The sequence below is a fragment of the Trichosurus vulpecula genome, chromosome 7 (genome assembly GCF_011100635.1).
Source record: "Trichosurus vulpecula isolate mTriVul1 chromosome 7, mTriVul1.pri, whole genome shotgun sequence".
NCBI lineage: Eukaryota > Metazoa > Chordata > Mammalia > Diprotodontia > Phalangeridae > Trichosurus > Trichosurus vulpecula.
Genome location: NC_050579.1, coordinates 269527890 through 269547277, shown reverse-complemented (window position 1 = coordinate 269547277; position 19388 = coordinate 269527890). Strand labels below are relative to the sequence as shown.

At 41.2% G+C, this 19388-nt stretch overlaps 1 protein-coding gene across 1 annotated transcript; it reads left to right on the top strand.

Moving 5' to 3' along the window:
* The first annotated feature begins 5660 nt into the window (after positions 1-5660).
* LOC118858017 (transcription initiation factor TFIID subunit 4-like) lies at positions 5661-15922 on the top strand. Its single transcript, XM_036768447.1, has 3 exons — positions 5661-5789; positions 6934-7041; positions 13115-15922. Exons 1-3 carry the CDS (start codon positions 5661-5663, stop codon positions 15920-15922), a joined length of 3045 nt encoding a protein of 1014 aa, XP_036624342.1.
* The last annotated feature ends 3466 nt before the right edge of the window (positions 15923-19388 follow it).

Genomic DNA, 19388 nt, shown 5'->3' with positions numbered 1-19388 from the left:
AGGAAAAAATTATTCATGTTTTTACTTATTTATTCCTTTCAAGTAACTTTAGCAACACCTATTTGCTTTTGACTCCAAGGTGTATTACCAAATGTCAAGGTCCAGATCAATTTATTATTCCCATCTATAGAAAAAGCACATGTAGGTTTGTCAGGGTCCCATAATTGCATGGGACATGTATGGTGCCCAGTGCTTTCAAGCCATGTAACTGAAGGACAAACAGTCTCCTTAAGTTTTTGGTACCATTGCTTTGTCTTTGAGGGCACCTTTCCTAAGTTATTGAAAAATAAACTGTCCAGATAGAACTGAAAATTTCAGAGGTGGAAATCACCTTAGAAATCATCTGTTCTAATTCTGAGACCCACAGTATCTTATGTCATGGATTCCCATTGTGCCTCAGGTTATTGCATATGAAAGGCTACATAGCTAGTTTATTTAGTATTAATTTTGAATACCTAATTGGAGAGAGAAAGAATAAATGAAAATCAACAGGAGAGTTCATCCTAAAAAGGTCATTTTGGGTCATTCCTACTCTTTAAAGTTTGCAAAATTATCTACACTGAGTTGCAGAGATTAAAGAAAAATTCCTGCAGATGTGTCAGGAAGATTTCCTTCCTGTTCTTGTAAATCCGGCCAAGTTGGCCAAGATTCTTGTATTTCCTACATTTACCCTTTACAAAGTAAGTAGCCTGAATGCTTTTGGACTGATAATTGTCTTGCCTGCACTACATTCTTTGGAAGTGACTCATAGGCCATACTACATTTCCATAGGTTATGCTTTGGAAGGGATATTGAGGAAATCACTGTTACTGCTTCAGAAATCTTTCCTGCATGAACAAAATCATCAGAGACAAATTCAGAATATGTTTAGCTTATTAAATTCAAAAATTTCTCTTTAATTTTCTTTGGATATATATTTCACTCCTCTCTTTAAAAAAATATTTGCTCTCTACAGGAGTCTTTGGTACTAGGACTTTGTCTGTGAGGGCTACTTCGTATATCATGAGAAGTAAACTGACCACATAGATTCTGAGCCTTCCAAAGACTGACCTCACCATAGGTATTTCCGACCTTACACCCTGTGATGCCACTCTGCAAACCTAATCAACCTGCCTTACTTGCCTTTCCCAAATGCCCCTTGTACTTTCACACTTTTACATCTATATATACAGCTCTCCCCTTGGAATGTGAGATCTCTTTTCTCTCCTTCTGCAAACCAAGGGCAACTACAAACTCTTCTTGAAGGCTGCCCAATATGTTCTACCAGTTGGAGGTCATCTCCTCATCGTTTATTTCTATTTGTACAGTTACATAATTCTGAGGTATTTATAGTGTTTTCTTTTAATTGGTTGTGTTCATCTCTTCCACTTTATAATTAGTTTTTATGTTACCATATCTTTGCAGTTTTATGCAGCCCATATTAGCTAGACAGGCAACTTGCCTGTAAAAAAATCTTGACCGCATGAATTGTAATGGTGTTTATTGAGGACCAGGTCGTACAGAGGTAGGTAGTATATTCCATACTCACGAATCTAAGTTGTGAAAGGCAGTATAAAAAAATTACAGTATTAGGAAAAGGAAGGAATAACTTAATTTTGAAAATTTTCAGATAGCAGAAGTAGAAGAAAAAAAAGAAGAAAATAAAGGAACCAAGGGGAATTCAGGACTTCAGATGAAGAAAGCACTTCCTATGATAGTATTAGAAACCCAAGATTCTTCCAATTCAGTTAAGACTGAATGATTCTGGAGTCAGGAGGACCTGAGTTCAAATCTGACCTCAGACACTTGACACACTTACTAGCTGTGTGACCTTGGGCAAGTCACTTAACCCCAATTGCCCTACCTTCTCCTCTCCAAAAAAAACAAACAAAAGAACCCCCTATATTGTTTAAACTGGCTACTGGTCAGGGCATAGGTTTCCATAGCCATTCCAGTGGCTGAATTTTCTTTGTCCATGCCTTCAGAATGTGTTTCTTGAATTATCTGTCTGCCTACTTTGTCTCATTTCCTACCTTGGAACCTAAGCTCTTTGAAAGTAGGTGTGGTTTCAATGTCTGGGACTCTCTCTCAGCATTTAGTAGAGTCTTGCACGTGATAGAGATGAATAAATGTCTGTGGCTGTTTGTTGAAGGTTCTGGGCACAGGTCTTTGTGAAGAACCATTTTCTTACATCATTTGATAATGAATTCCTCAGGCCACAGAACTGGTCCAGAGTCACACTGGACCTATGTGAATAGAGGGCTGGATATAGTATCAGCAAGACCCTGGTTCTTACTAGCTCTGTGACCATGGGCAAGTCATTGAACTCCTCTGAGCCTTAATTTTCCCAACTGTAAAGGTGGGGATTAATAATCTCTGAGAGAAGTGGTGTAGGATGAGAGGTAGAGAGCTGGCCTCTGAATTAGGAAGACTCTGCTTCAGCTGCTGTTTCAATAACTTAATGCCTGTGTGACCTTGGCTAAGTCACTGATTTTTTTCTGTGATCCAACCCTCTTTCTAAGAATCCCCAATTGCAGGGAAGGTGTCCATCTGCTTGGGAAGAAGGAAGTTCTTCAGTCCGAGCTCCCAAAACTGATGAGGTCACAGGTTGTATTCATCAAAACCTAGTAGTTTCTTCTACATCCTGAAGTTGTTGTAAGAACCAATGAGAAAAAGTGGGTAAAGTATTTGACAGACTTTAACTTGTTTTTATGTTTAATATGTTTTTAAGATTCTGTTTTTCTTCATGAGTTCCTCAAGCTATCCTAAAGAAGCATGCAGCAACAAGGTGAGGGTACCTTCTTTATGGAAATCATTTTTCCCTCCTTCCCTTCTTGCTACTGAGCACATCATATGTGAGCATAATTTAATACCATTTTGTATCATTTTTGTAATTTCAATAAGACTCAGAGTCTGAACTGATTAACCAGAAGAAAAGCCTGACCCTAACAGTCTCTTTGCTCTCTGAGTAAGCTCAAAGATGCCTCTATCTTATGTCAACAAGCCCAGATGGGACTGATTTAAGAGCATTCTTTCCTCCTCTGTCCATGGCCGCTAAGGATGAGACCTTTAGCCCCAAAGAACTATCTTGAATTATGTGACTTTTTAAATGTTAATATTTTATGGGCATATACTATGTTATGGAATGTTAATAGCAACTTAAACACAGAGATCCTGGGTTGTGATTCCTATTGACACTTTGTCAACTATCCTGACTTATTGTATTTACAACCTGTTCCATCAAGGAAAATCTTTGTCTTGTATCATGGTTAAACATACATGGGGATCATAAAAGTGATGTAATGCAGGCTGCTGTGCTGGGACTAAAAATAATGTATGTAAGCTTTCTCATTTCTTTGTTCAGACAGTCAGAACTTATGCTCTGACTCCTTGTGTGTACAAGTAAGCTAGCTCCACTGTGCTTTAAGGGAAAATAATAAACAATATGGATTTTCTATCACCTAGCTTGTTTGCCTTCTTTAACCAAACTCTCAGATTAACATATGTTAGCTTTCTAAATTCCACTTACTAAATATCTCCTATGATGTGCTGGCTTGTTGTGAAATACAGATGAGTACAACATGGTGCCTTTAAGCTGTTTAAGGTTAAGTTGGGAATGTTTCTTTCACAAGGCATTCAGCTATTAAGAAATCAAACAAACAAAAACATATAAATGCAAGGTCCTTGGTCCCTGGAACTACATTGGTATAGAAAAACTAGTGTGGGAAATCTTAACCAAAGTTAATAAAATTTCATTCTAATAGCTTGTATTACTATAGCTAGCTTATGGTTTGCAAAAGACTTTACAAATGTGACCTCATTTGATTCTCATGACAACCCTTGAGGTAGGCATTATAATCTTCATTTTACAAGAGGAAATTGAGGCAGATAGGGGTTAAATCATTCCCCCTCCCTTCCAATAGCTAGCAGTGCCTGAGGCATGATTGTTAGCTCTGTCTTCTTGACTCTAAGTTCACAATCTTACACCCTGCCCACCTAGCTGGTTCTTTAGATGAAAGTCTGTGAAGTAAAAAGTTCATGAGGTGAAACCCCCTGAGGCCTTGAGTGAGGTGAAAGTGGAGGTGAAATTGCTTTGAGGCCTAGTTGGATTCCTGATAGAACTGCTCCTGGGCCTGCTGTTTGTTGATTCAGTGGAGACTACCTGGAGGTATCTATACTTCATTCAGTGTCTACACTTCATCTCAGCCCCTGGAGGTCCTCCTTTTTCTGAGGTCCTCTCAAGTTTTCTTAGGAGGACAACCACTTTACTCCTTTATTTTTGCTGTGTTACAATCATTTTGTGGTGATTTTCTGTCTGGAGGGAAGCTAGAGAACCTAGAAATTTCTGACCTATTCCACCATCTTCCCAGAATGCATCCCTTTAATAAATACTTGTTGAATTAAATTAGAGATTGATTCTAGTGGACTATTGAGCCACAGGAAAATTGTTTCAAGGAATTCTGAATGGCTAACCTGGAGTTGAGAAGACTTGGGAGAGGGACACCATGAGAGTTGGCTTCAAGTACTTGAAGAGCTGTAATCTCTCAGAAAGGGCTCTCCTCTGCTTGGCCACAAGAGAGAAAGGACATCATAAATGATGACTGACTTCTTGAGTTGTAAATTCCCAGAGGCCACTGATTATGCTAGTGCTTTGTGTGTGGTAGGTGTTCTGTAATGATCATGGCAGGTGTTCAGTATTGCTACATCGTCCTTAAGAAACATAAATGACTCTTAGCAGGAGGTTGTCTGTCACCAGAGGGTAAGTTTCAGGGTGGCTGGTTTGGACTTTAAGCTCTTTAATTTTTAGTACCTTCCCTTCAGGAGAGTGTGCAACCATCTCCTCTGAAAAGTTGTTGCAGAGATCACTGCCTATTGGCTAAAAATGGTCAGAATCTAGGACCTCTGACTCTTTAATTATGAGGCTGCCCCAAAGGCTAAAACCATTCACCTCAGGATCATGGTTTGGCACCTTGATCATGTGAAGAAACACAGAAAAGAAAAGGCATCTGTGGCCTTGAAATCCAGACTCAGGCTCACCCAGATAAGCCCAAGTTCTGCCCGCTTATGACCAGCCACCATAACAGGTGCATGGCAAGGGAGAGAAATCCCTTTCATATATACAACCTCCCCCAACCCTCTTCATTCTAAGCTTGAAGGTAGATGGGAAGACAGTCAAGTTAAGGCAACAAAGAATTATTAGGAGCCTGTTATGTTGCTGTCTAAGGACTTGTAGATAGAACCAAAGGCAAGAACAGAGATGATAGTCCTAGAGTACATCCAGATTAACTTGCTTTTATAGACCATGAAGACAGTTGCTTCTCAATCAGGTGAAGCTCTTTGTGCCCTCTCACCTTAGACTGGGGACTCCTCTGATCTAGCCTCTTATTAATAGTCTTCCCCCACATACAATCTTGCTTTGTTGAACAAATCAAACAGGGAGTCCTTTGGGTATACACTGAAAAAGCAAGATGAAGGATTTTCTTAGAGTGCCTTTCACATCAAGATGTTCACTTTCCTCAAATAACTTAAGATCCACATTCCTCAAATTACTTAGAATTTGTCATTTGACATAGACAATCAGAAGTCTAGAAACCTGAAATTCTTGGATCTGGTATTTGGTATCTCAGTCACACCTCCCAAGATGTCAGTCAAATTGACTAGGAGGGGTCAGCTAGCTGTCCATGGGGGTCAGCCTGCTGTCCCTAGGGGTCAGCCAGATCTCTCAGGAGGGCATCCAGTTCATGGGAGGCAATCAGATGTTCCCAGAGGTCAGGGAGGTGTTCCTTGTGGTCAGCCAGATTTCCCAGTGGGTCAGTCAGATTTCCCTATGGGGCAGGAAGATGTCCTTGGAAGAATAAGGTTGGGGGGGAGCACTTAGGTGTCTATCAGGAAGAGGCAATGTAGATTCAAGCCCAGAAGTTCTCTTGGATATACCCATGCAATGCAGTTCTTGTTGGTTCAAAGCAGAGTACAGTTCATCTGACTGCTCTTCTTCCCCTCACCAATCATGGTGGCAGTGTCTGGTGATGGATGGTTTGATGTGGTCAGCAATCATACCTGAAAGATAGGGGCTGGGGCAACAAGTGCTTCAGGGTTGATGGCTGGTGGGGGTAATGCTGCTGGAGGCATAGCTGCTGGGGGGTGTTAACTCTGAAAAATAAAGTAAAATGAAGTCAAATACCAAAGAGCTCACGGAGCTTATAGACAAAAAGTCTTTGTTCTATTCAAGGATGGAAGCTCTGTAGGAGTTCTAGATTCTCCTCTAAGATTGAGAAGACCCAAGAGAGCCAGCCTAAGCCTTGATAATATGGTTATGGCTAGACAAAGAACCAGGTAATGAAATGTATTTGCCTAGTGACAAAATATCTATTCATAGCAAGGTTTCGTGATAGGACTGTGGCTGCTGCAAACGTTTATTTCTTTTATTCATTTTATTTTACTTTTTTGTGAAAGAAGTCCAGAAATGTATTTAAAAGACGGGAAGAAAAAACAGACAGAGGATTGTTTACCAAGGGACTAAAAAGAATATATATGTGCATATATATGGATATGTATACATACATACACATATACATGGACACACATGTATATACACATATATACACATACACATATGTACACACACACACACACGTGTGTGTGTGTGTGTTGGGTGACCTGAATCTCCTTACAAATCATGTCATTGCTGTCCAAGGAAAGAAGCCACGGGCTCACCTGGCCTCTGGCATTTCATCCTGTATGCCTCCATTTCCTCTTCTGTAGGCTCTGGGGCTTCGTACGTGCTATGGTGGGGCCTCTTCCTCTCATCTAGCTGCATGATCTCCTTGACATGCAGGAGGTGGGCCTCTTCAGCATTTAGTGCCTTTTTCAGTTTTTCATGTTTCTTCTTTTCTTCATCCTCACTGTCAGAACTACTTTTCCTGTGTTTCTTCTTCCTCCTCCTCTTCCTCTTCCTCCTCCTATTCTTCTTCTTCTTCTTCTTCTTCTTCTTCTTCTTCTTCTTCTTCTTCTTCTTCTTCTTCTTCTTCTTCTTCTTCTTCTTCTTCTTCTTCTCTACTTTCTGTTTCTCTTGGCGAAGATCTGCTTGTTTGCTCTTCTCCCACGGCATTATCAGGAATAGATTCATCTCAATTAGCAATTTCCTTCCCAGCTTCTCCAGTACAGTAGGAAACTTTGACAAAGGAGTTGCAGCACTTGTACCCCCATCTACCTTCTTCCCAACAGGATCCCCAGACATGCCTATGATTATCAGTCTTGACATCCTCCTCATACTTGGAGCAGACAATAGCTTGTTCTGGTGCTTTGATGATTGCTGCTCCATGTCTGAATATTTCACGTAGTCTTCTGTTTGAGCTAATAGTCACTCAGAAGGCGGAGCATCCAGGTGTTCTTGGCCTCCACACTTCTCTAGGATGCTTTCTTTCTGTTGTTCTTTGAAATCTTCTTTCTTGACTTTGAATGATTTCAACAGCACTCCAGTTTTGTTGGATCTGCTTGGAGATGCACTTCAGATCCTTTGTCATAAGCCTCCCAGGCAAACAACTGTGTTTGTGCCATGGAAATTGTATCTCCAGTGTATGGAATGAAATTGCCTTCTGCATAACTAACTTCCTCAGGATTCTTTCCTGCATTGTCATAGGGATTCTCTTCCATTGCTCTGGTTTTTGGATCACAGCAGACAGAATTGGGATCTAATTTTCCCAAATATTTAGCAATATCTTCTGGAATCCTGAGATTCAGGACTGTAATTCATCTTTTAGAGTCAAAATTTTGTCCAGGCATATCAATGTCATCTGCATGCCTAGCTTCATCCTCATCTTCACCGTTATGGTCTTTGTCCATCTGATATTTGGTTCTTCTCCCTGCTGACGTTTTGAGGAATTTACTTGTTCCACTGACTTTCCTGAAGCTAATTCTTCCCGTAGCCTCTGAGCATTCAGGGTATGTTTAGTCAGGTCAGCTTTGGCATATTCTTCCACAATCCTCCTATATTCCCTGGAGTTTCACCGATCCCTTTTACCAGCATAGTCAAACATATGTTCATCTGGGCTATGTTCGTTCCTGTGAACTTGGCACTAACATGCCGAGGTCTCTCAAATCAATCTTTTTTGCTGTGCATCATAGCCCCACAATTTTCACATGTTCCTTTGTGGTATTTTATAGTCACAACATTCTCTTTCACATCCCCTTATACCATTCTCCAATTTGGGGTCTCTGGTGCTTTAGTATGGGTCTTTTTGGTGTATCTATGTACCATGGCACATAGGAAATGTACTGAGGAATATGAGGATTGATATCTTTTCCTTCCTCATCTACTTCAGCTGGTGCATCACCCAGCTTTCTCTGTTCTTCTAGCTCCTTCTACTTTGTCCAGTCTTCCCTTGTCATTTTCCGTGGCTCTTCCAAACGCAAGTCACTTGATCCACCTTGGGGAGCAGTGTTTACTGCTTCTGAAACAGCTGCCCACTTGGTCCTGGTTATCAAGGGGTGTCCCTGCATTTGCTTAGGGGAAGGCCCCAGAGGAATGAGGCCCAGGCTCACTAAAGTGGTCGTGTTTACTGCTGCAAGGTGTTTTCCCCATATTCAGGGACAACCTAGGGCTGGCTGAGCTGGGAGTGAGTGCACACTTTTGGATACCAGGGACACATACTTGAGCTAATAGAGTTCTTAAGGGGGTCATGTCCCAACTATCGAGCACCCTTAACCTAAGCCTGGCTTCTTTTCCCCTATAATCTCTTTAAAAAAATGTTTTGAAGCTTCAATCCTTTAAGGATGTATTTATTGCCTAGGGCAAGACACTGAATTCAGCCCTAAGGATAGACAGTACCCTCCTTCAAAAATCCCCACTCCCTTGACCAGTTCTTTCTTTTAGGAGTTTGCCTTCTCTCCATTTTCACAGGAAAAAGTATCTCCCACAAAGGACTACTTTGTGTAAGGGTGGGGTCTCTTATCTAAGTACCCAGGAAAGTAGATGTGAACTTGGACTTCAATTGTAATTCCCCTCCCTTCCCCCACTCCCAATCCTGCCCCCCCCCCCCAACAATTGAAACGTTTTTGGAGAAGGAAAATTGACATTGGCCAAAAGAGAAGGTGCTAACTTGTCTTATTAGTTAGAAGGAATTTCTCCTTCTGTCTCTTCCCTAGATGAGTGAATTCACAAGTCCAGTCCCATGCCTAGAATTCTGAAAATTTGTTTTACAAGGCTGGCAGCTGAATGAAGAGGTCTGGTGTGAGAAAAAGGCAAGGCTTCCTTTTGCTTCAATGCTGCCAGACCCTAAGCTCATAGCCTTAATGATGGAATTGTAATAAAGCTGCCCCCAGACCCTGTATTCTAACTTCGTTATGGGCCTCACTGAATAGCAGGCATGTCCTGATTTAACCACACAATCTGGCTTTAACCATACCACATACCCCCAGACTTAATTGTAGGCCTCATTGAACAGGCCCCTACCTAGCCCCTGCCTTCCCCCTTCAATTGCCTAACTTCATCCTATGTGCCCTCCCCCTCATTAGAACAGCAGGCACATCCATGTGATAGGATCAATGAAAAGTTGCTAATCACCTTCAGAGGAACTGAAGACAAGTGGAAATAAACCTAGTGTGATCTTATGTATATGTCTATGAGTGTCTATGTGTATACAGGTGTATGCTTATAGATATCTATAAATTTATCTATCATCCATCCATCCATCCATCAGTCTGTCTGTCTGTCTGTCTATCTATCTGTCTGTCTGTCTATCTATCTTTCCACGCTTAATTGTAGCTTTCTTTCAGGTGGGAAGTGGGAGTGGAGAATAGAGTAAAAAGTACACAGCAAAGAAGAAAAGAAAACGAACAAGGAAGCAAAGAAAAGCTGAGCAGCTTTGAAAATAATGTGAAGTCTTTATTACACAGGTTTTCTTGAGATGAAAATTTATTGTTTTATATGGAATCCTCTCTTATGCTTTGCTGTATACATAGCAATGATTTTTTTCTTTTATCATTTCCTATTAAAGTTTAAAATTAAAAAAATACTAAAAACATGTGGCCATTTAAGTATTGCACAGGTATTCTATTGGAATGAGAACAAAAGCCAAGGTTGCTCACATTCTCTCTCTTTAAAAATAAAAAGTATTTATTGTTAGTTTTCGACAGCACTTTTTATAAGATTTTGAGTTCTAAATTCTTCCCTCCTTCTCTCCCCTCCCACCCTCCCCAAGACTGTGCAATCTGATATAGGCTATACATGTACAATCCTATTAAAGATATTTACACATTAGTCATGTTGTGAATGGAGAATCAGAACAAAAGAGGAAAACCTTGAGAAAGAATAAAAACAAAAAAGAGAAAAATAATATGCTTTGAATCTGCATTCAGACTCCATGGTTGTTTCTCTGGATGTTGGTAGCGTTTTCCATCATGAGTCTTGTGGAGTTGATTTAGATCATTGCATTGCTGAGAAAGCTAAGTCTGTCAAGGCTGGTCATCACACAATGTTGCTGTTACTGTGTACAATGTTCTGGTTCTGCTCACTTCACTCTGCATCAGTCCATGTAGATCTTTCCAGGTTTTTCTGAAATCTGCCTGCTCATCATTTCTTATAGCACAATAGTATTCCATTACAATTATATACCACAACTTGTTCACCCATTCCCCATTGATGGATATCCCCTCAATTTCCAATTCTTTGCCACCACAAAAAGAGCTGCTATAAATATTTCTGTACATGTGGGCCCTTTTTCCTTTTTTATGATCTTTTTGGGATACAGACCTAGTAATGCTATTGCTGGATCAAAGGGCATGCACAAATTTTATAGCCCTTTGGACATAGTTCCAAATTGTTCTCCAGAATGGTTAGATGTTCACAAGTCCACTAACAATGTATTAGTGTTCCAGTTTTCCCACATCTTCTCCAACATTTATCATTTTCCTTTTTTGTCATATTAGCCAATCTGATAGGTGTGAAGTGATACCTCAGAGTTGTTTTGATTTGCATTTTTCTAATCAATAGTGGTTTAGAGTATTTTTTCATATGACTACAGATAGCTTTAATTTCTTCCTCTGAAAACTGCCTGTTCATATCCTTTAACCATTTCTCAATTGGAGAATGACTTGTATTCTTATAAATTTGACTCAGTTCTCTATATATTATAGGGATGAGGCCTTTATCAGCAATACTGGCTATAAAAATTGTTTCCCAGCTTTGCGCTTCCCTTCTAATCTTGGGTCCATTGGCTTTGTTTGTGAAAAATCTTTTTAATTTAATATAATCCAAATTATCCATTTTGTATTTCATAATGTTCTATCACTTTTTTCATCATAAATTCTTTTATTCTCCATAGATCTGACAGCTGAACTATTCCTTGCTCTCCTAATTTGCTATCACCATTTATTTCTAAATTGTGTACCCATTTTGACCTTATTTTGGTATTTGGTGTAAGAAGTTGGCCTATGCCTAGTTTCTGCCGTACTATTTTTCAGTTTTCCTAGAAGTTTTTGTCAAATGGTGAGTTCTTATCTCAGAAGCTGGGATCTTTGGATTTATCACAAAGTAATTTACTATAGTCATTGACTACTGAGTCTTTTATACCTAACCATCACTGATCCACCACTCAAATCAAAGGGATTTGTTCTGTGAAGTTTGAATTCGGTCAAAGGGCTACACTTGAAGACCTAGAGGGCCACATGTGGCCTTGAGGCCACAGGTTTCCCAACTCTGGGCTACTCTGACCTCAACTTTATTATAAGGGAGAGCATTGTTGAAGTATAAAAAGGATAATTTCGATTAGTTTAAATTAAAAGTTGCTAGTACAAATGGCAATGTAGTCAAGAATAAAAGGAATGTGGAAAACTGGGGAGAAACTTTCAGAGACAATCTCTCAGATAGGATGTGACTGCATTGGCATATTGCTGTGGTGTAGGAAATGATCAGCTGGGTGATTTAGAAGAACATGGAAAGACTTTGATCTAGGAAGGAAGATGCAGTCCACCTTCAGAGAAACAAATGACAGGTGGAAATAAGCATACTATTATGGATGTGTGTGTTAGTGTCTATGTGTGTATGTTTGTAGATATCTACACATATGTATTTATATCCATACATAATTGTAGCTTTCTTTAGGCTGGGAGTGGGGAGGAGAAGAAAAATAAAGCAGCAGAGAACAAAAGAAAGAAAACCAACAAGGAAGAAAAGAAAAGCAAGGCAGCTTTGAAAACAATGTAAGTATTTATTACAAAGGTTTTCTTGAAATGGAAATTTATTGTTTTATATGGAATCTTCTCTTATGGTCTGCTGTGTACATGACAATATTCCACCCCCCCATTTCATTTTGTATTTAAGTTTAAAATTAAAAATTGACAAAAAAAGAGACCCAGTCACTTAAGTATTGTCTATTCTATTGAATTGGGAACAAAAGCCAAGGTGGTTCACTTTCTCTTGGGGGTGAATTGGGGGAAAATGTAGAGAAGGAAAGAAGAATTTCAGGAAGAATGCCCTGCCATGTTAAGGCCATCAGCTTAGGGTGTGGTGGCATTGGAGCTGAAGGAAGCCTTGTCTTTTTCCCTACACCAGACCTCTTCATTCAGCTGCTAGCTTTGTAAAACAAGGCTCCAGAATTCTAGGAGTGACACTAGACTTGTGAATTCACTGATCTAGGGAAATCCCAGATGAAGAAATTCCTTTTACCTATACGACAAGTTCACACCTTTTCTGCACTTTGTAGTTTTAGCCTCCTCTAGCCTTCCTGTTCTGAGGCTTATTTAGGTTTGGTTTTTTTGGGGCCATTGTCAACTTCCCTTCTAGCGAACTGCTGTTTCAGTTGTTGGGGGGGTGGAGGGGATGGCGATTCCAGTTGAAGTCAGAGTTCACACCTACTTTTCCTGAGTATAAATACGAAGCCGCACCTTTTCCATATCACAGTCCTTTGTTGGAGGTACTCCATTGATATAAAAGGAGGGAATACGAACTTGATAACAGCTGCAAGTCCTACATTTGAACCTACAACAGAGAGTTGCTGCAGAAGAAAAAAAAAAACCAGAGATCCTCCGTCCGACTAGAGAGAAGACAACTTCATCTTCTGTCTAAGAAACCTCGGTTATATCAGATTCCTGCAACCAACCCTGCTGCGTAGATCTCTAACCGAAAACGATGATGAAGCCAGGGGTTGCTGCCATCAGTCAGGACGACTCGGCGGTCAGCAGCAGCGCCACGGTAGCCGCCTTGTCCTCCAGAAACAGCAATATCAGCACCACCACCGCGGAGCAAACTTCGAATGCGGGTGATGCCGTGACGAACTCTGCGCACTTAGGAAGTGCTGTCTCTTCTGCTGGGACCCCCGCTGCGGCCGCGCCCGCAGTCACCCTAATCAACAAAGGACCAGGATCTGTGGTGCTGCCGCTGGGGACGCTGGGGAAGGGAAATGCTCTCAATGCCGTTTTGCCTCCAGCTTCTTCTAACGCCGTTCTCCAGACTTTCCCCTTCAGCACTGCTGCGTCCTCTTCCTCGCGCACCACCATCTCCTCCGCCAGCACTGGAGAAGTGGGACCCACCGTGGTACTAGTGAGGCCACCAATTCAAACAGCAGCACCTGCTGCAGCTTCTGTTCCTGCAGCTACCCAGAACGGGAGCAATACTGTTATCAATTCAACTACCACTGCGCGGACTTCGACTGGCACTGCGGCTGCTCCTGGAGTTTCCCTTCAGGCGTCCCTTGTGAGCAGCCAACCTGGCTCCAGCATGCCAGCCACAGTCACCCTACAGGTCATCAAATCAGAGCCCCCTAAAACTATTGTTCAGGTAGCGTCTCAACAGCAAATATTGACAATCAGTGGCCAGTCCGCCACAGGGGGTAACACGATCACCGAGCAAACTAGGCAAGGTGGCATTCCCAATCCTAGTGGGAAACCACCTCCTCCTCCAGTTCCTGGGACCTCTACAGGGGTGGCTAAAGACACTGCCAATACAGTGGCACAAAGTCTGCCAGGGACTTCAACAGCTACTACTGGTGGTATTCGAGAACTTCTACCACCTAAGAATCCTACAAATACTCAAACTGTTCGGCTACCCCCAGGTATGGTCCTTATTCGATGTGCGAATGGACAGTTGTTAATGCTTACTCAACAGACCTTGGCACAGTTGCAGGCCCAGACCCAGGCTCAGTCACAACTTCGGAATACCGTGGCATCATGCCCTGCCACTACCACCAGCGCCCCTCCTGTTAAGACATCAACTGTGCAGGCTCCTGGAAGAACAACGATTGCACAGCAAGTGACACCAACTACCACAATTAAGCAAGCGTCTCAGGCACAGAAAACTGTACCGCCAACTACATTACAGCAGCCTCCCCCAGTACAGCCTCAGATTGTTGTGGGTGGTAGTGCACAGACAGCTGCATCAGGAACAGCTCCCACTGTACAGTCTGAAACTCCTCAGACGGCTGTACAAGGAGCCACAACAATTTCTGCTGCCACCACAGAAACAATGGAAAATGGGAAGAAATGTAAGAATTTTCTATCTACATTAATAAAACTGGCCTCCTCTGGTAAACAGTCTACAGAGACAGCAGCAAACGTCAAAGAATTAGTGAAGAATTTGCTGGATGGGAAAATCGAAGCAGAAGATTTTACCAGCAGGTTATACAGACAACTGAATTCTTCACCTCAACCTTACCTCCTGCCTTTCCTGAAGAAGAGTTTACCTGCTTTGAGACAGCTAACACCAGATTCGGCAGCTTTTATCCAGCAAAGTCAGCAACAACAGCCCAGCACACAGGCAACAACTGCCTTGCCCGCAGTGGTGCAGAGCAGCGCGGTTCAGAGCACTGCCGGCAAGACTTCGGCCACCATCACTAGCACTCTTCAGCCGCGGGTCATCAAGCAGATACAACCCGCACCAGTTAGCGTTAGCAAACAAGGACTACCTACACCTCTGGTTATCCAACAACCTCGGAAACCAGGGGCGTTGATAAGACCTCCACAGGTAACATCGCCACAAACTCTTACGATAGCATTGCGACAGCCACACAATAGTCGCATACTCACTGCTCCTCAGCAAATTCAACTAAGTCAGCTTAAAACAATTCCTGCGGTCAAATCTCCAGCATTACCTGGCACCAAAGCTCTTTCTACTGTTTTGGTGCAAGCGACTGCTGCGCAAAAGAACAAATCTAAAGAAGCTGGGGCTGGTTCTTTCCAGGACGATGATGACGTTAATGATGTTACATTCATGGCAGGAGTCAACTTATTAGAGGAGAGTGTAAGAATATTGGCAGCAAATTCTGAATTAGTGGGTACATTAATAAGGTCTTGTCACGATGAAACCTTTCTCCTTTCAGGACCATTACAAAGAAGGATATTAGAAATAGCTAAAAAGCATGGAATTACAGAACTGCATCCTGATGTAATAAGTTATGTGTCATGCGCAACACAGCAAAGGCTACAAAACCTCGTAGAAAAAGTATCAGGAATTGCCCAACAAAAGTATATTTCTTATAAGGACGATGAAAGATACGAACAGATAAGCGATGTCCGGGCACAGCTCAAATTCTTTGAACAGCTTGATAAAATTGAAAAACGGAGGAAAAATGAACAAGAGAGAGAAATTTTAATGCGAGCGGCAAAGTCTCGATCTAGGCAAGAAGATCCCGAACAACTTAGATTGAAACAGAGGGCAAAGGAGATGCAGCGACAAGAACTAGAACAGCAGAGGCAAAGGGATGCAAACTTAACTGCATTACAAGCTATTGGTTCTACGAGAAAAAGGAAAGTGGATTTTTTGGAATCTGGATCAGGGGCAGACGGGTCTAGAAAAAGTACAGCAGTTCCGGGCATTTCCGGAGTTGGAACGGCTAGACAGTTTACGCCACAAAGGATAACTCGGGTCACCCTCAGGGATCTCATATTTTGTTTAGAAAATGAGCGGCAGACAAGACATTCACTATTGTTATACAAAGCGTTCCTTAAATAAAATGGAAAAGATTAAGGTATTTTTGATGGAGAGGACTAGGGACATTTTTATATATTTGCAGGTTATGCCTTTTTTTGGTAACAAGCAAATGGGATATTGTTCAAAAAACAGCCACCTCTTTTTTATGTTCCTGTTTAGAAATGTATAAAATAGTATAAATTTATAAATTATAAATGTATAAAAGTTTTATATTCCTGTTTATAAATCAACTCTTCAGTATGAGAGAAAAGCCATTTCTGTAACACTGAGAATATTGACAAAGGCCTGTGCATATAATTAAAGGACAATTCAATCTTATCCATCTTAACTCAACAGATGAAGGTGATGAAGATGAGGGTTTTGAGGAAGAAAGTGGTGGGGATGATGATGTTGTAGCCGTACTGGTAGAACTAGAAAAAAATTAAAAAAAGAAAGAGCTGAAGAACAAGATCAGAAAGAACAAGACAAAAGACTGAGAGAATTTGGATGGAAAATATCCTCAGGGTAACCCTTTCCTTAATCTCACCGGTCCCTCTCACCTCAGGCCAATTTCAAAGTAAAGAGAAGGTGGGACGATGATGTGGTCTTTCAGAACTGTGCCAAAGGAGTAGATGGGCTGAAAAAGGCCAAAATATTTGTAACACGATACCCTTCCATCAGAATTTCACAAAAGTTCATGGAGAAGTATGTCAATTAGTACAGTTTTATGTGCTGTTATTAAAACGGGGCTCATTCAGACTTTAAGGATCAATCCGGCTTTACTTTGGTTAGGATTTTCTTTCCATGCTCCTATTGGCTTATAGATTTCCTGCATTTAAAATTCTAAAGTACTCTTTTCTGTCAATAATGCTTTATTTGATAATGGCACCCTAGATCTATGAATTTATTTAACCCCTCATCTTACATTCTTGATTTATCATTTAATAAACCATTTTGTCTTCTGTGAACATTTCCAGTTGTCCTCTTTATTTATTGTAAAAATGTTGTACAGAAAAATCTGGTTTTCAATAAAGATTTTAATTGTTTAAAAAAATCCTTGGTTTAGTAAGAGGAGGAAATGCTCCTGTTACTCTCCAAAATTTTTCTTCCCTTTTCTCCTAGAACAAACTCCTGCCTCATTGAGAAGGAAATGAACGGTATTTAGCCAAGAACAGCTTCCTGTTCTTATCAACTATTTTGAGAAGAGCCCATATCTTGTCAAAAGAAAAAGGGAAGAACTAGCCCAAGGAGTCTGTTGGTTGTCATCCTTCATTCTTGAAGAGTACCAAAATAATAACATTATATGAGAGTCAAGTTACAATGACTCTGACTGTGGCTGATCAGACCAGTACAAGCTTGGAATGTTTTACCACAGGTCAGGCACAAATAGTTCATGTGGAGATTTAGGGTGGATTCTTGCATTTTTTTGAGCTACTTCAATTTTGCTTTGTTCATAGAGCACAGCACCTTCTCTGAGAAGGGCATGCCATGCTGGGCGATCCTACACCAGTGTCTCTCACGCCACACAATCAATTCTGAAGTACTTTAGACAGCCTGAGGGTGTTCTTGTATAGCTTCTTCTGATCACCATGTGAATTCTTGCCCTTTGTGGGTTTTCTGTAAAATAGTTTTTTAGGCAAATATACGTTTGGCATTCCAACAAGGTGGCCAGCCCACAGTAGTTGTGCTTTCTGTAGGAGACTTGAATGCTTGGCAGTTTAGTTTGAGAAAGGACCTCAGTGTCTGGTATCTCATCCTGCCAGGTGATCTTCACAATCTCCCTAAGATAATTCAAATGGAAGCAATTTAGTTTCCTGGCATATCACTGGTATACTGTCCAGGTTTCACAGGCATACAACAATGAGGTCAGCATGACAGCTCTGTAGATTCTCAGTTTGGTAGTCAGTCTCATACCTCTTCTCTCCTGAACTTTCCTTCAGAGCCTTCCAAACATGAACTAGCTCTGGCAATGCATGTGTCAATCATCAATGTACACATATCTACACATTATCAATGTGTACATCCCCAGAAAGTATACTGCCAAGATAAGCTAACTTATCCACAGCATTCCAAACTTCTTCATTTGCTGTAAGGAATGGTTCCACTCATAGGTAGTATGGTGCTGGCTGATGACCTGTGTTTTCTTGGTGTTAACTGTTAGGCAAAAATTAGTACAAGCAACAAATGATGAGTCTGGAATATAGGTAAGTGGAGAGCTGATGCCTCAATGTAACATGTGTGCTTCTGTGTGTCTTTAATATTCTGTTATAGCAGCATGAAGGCAGAGAGAATGCCTGAGCAAAGTCACTGGGGTAAGAGAATGAGACACTGGTTGTTCCGTTTGACTAGAGAATGTTGGAGGAAGCTGGAAAGGTAAGTTGGTTCAAAAATGTTTAGAGCCTTGAATAACAGGTTAAGGAACTTGGTCAAAACATCTCCATAGATGGATTAATGGAAAGAAATTCAGAGGGCAACTATTCCCACTCCTTTCTACAGATGAGGAAACTGAATCCAGAGTGGTTAATTGACTTGCCACCAGCTTGAAATGCCCTTTGCACTATTCCTTTTTCCCTCTCTCTACAGGCAATGAGCAATTAATGAAAGGTTGTTGGGAGAAGGGAAGACATAAGTAATGAAAAACTGGATTGGCCTGGAATGAATGGGAATAGAAAAGAGGGAACAGATGCCAGGTATACTAGAGAACTGAGGACAGACTTTCTGCAATACTCAGAGTGCAGGAAGAAGAAAAGGCAAAAACAGTGGGCAAAGGTAGGGAGGAAACCTTGTTTGGGAAACCAAGGGAAGGAGAACTGAAAAAGGTTCAGTTGTCTTCACTGCCCCAGAAAGGCTGATTTGACAATGTCTTAAAATATTTTATTCCTAATTTAATCTAGTAAGAGGAGGAAATGCTCTTGTCACTCTTCCAAAATCTTCTTTGCTTTTTTCTTTGAAGAAGTTCCTGCCTCAAAGAGAAGGAAATGAACAATATTTAGCCAAGAACAGATTAGTGTTGGTATCAGCTATTTTGTTAGGAACTAGTTTCCTAGTGTTTGTTGTTGTGTTTGCCCTTCATTTTTGAAGAGGACCGTGACATCAGGAAAATGATGACATGTCTTGCAGTTGACTTGGATTTGAGTGAGGGAGGGCTATGTAAGGTCACCAGCCTCACTTCTTCTTCAGAGTCATCTTTATCCAGTGTCCTGATATTCATGAGGATGACTAGAAATGGTCCAGGATGCAATGGGAGACCCGGGCCCTTTCAGGCCTTTTCAGGTTCTCACTTTGACTGAGGTAATGCCCATTCGGTGAATAGGCCTCTTTAAGAAATGAGTCAAGGGATGGCCACTTTAATGAGAAAAAAGAGAAAAAAAAGTCAAACTGGGAGGAGAAAACCCTCAGGGTTGTTGGTCAAAAGAGAAACAGTTACCATTGACATTCACTCTGAGCCAGGGGGGCCCAAACACAGGGGAGTTGAGAGCTGATGCCTCTACGTAATATGTGTGCTTGT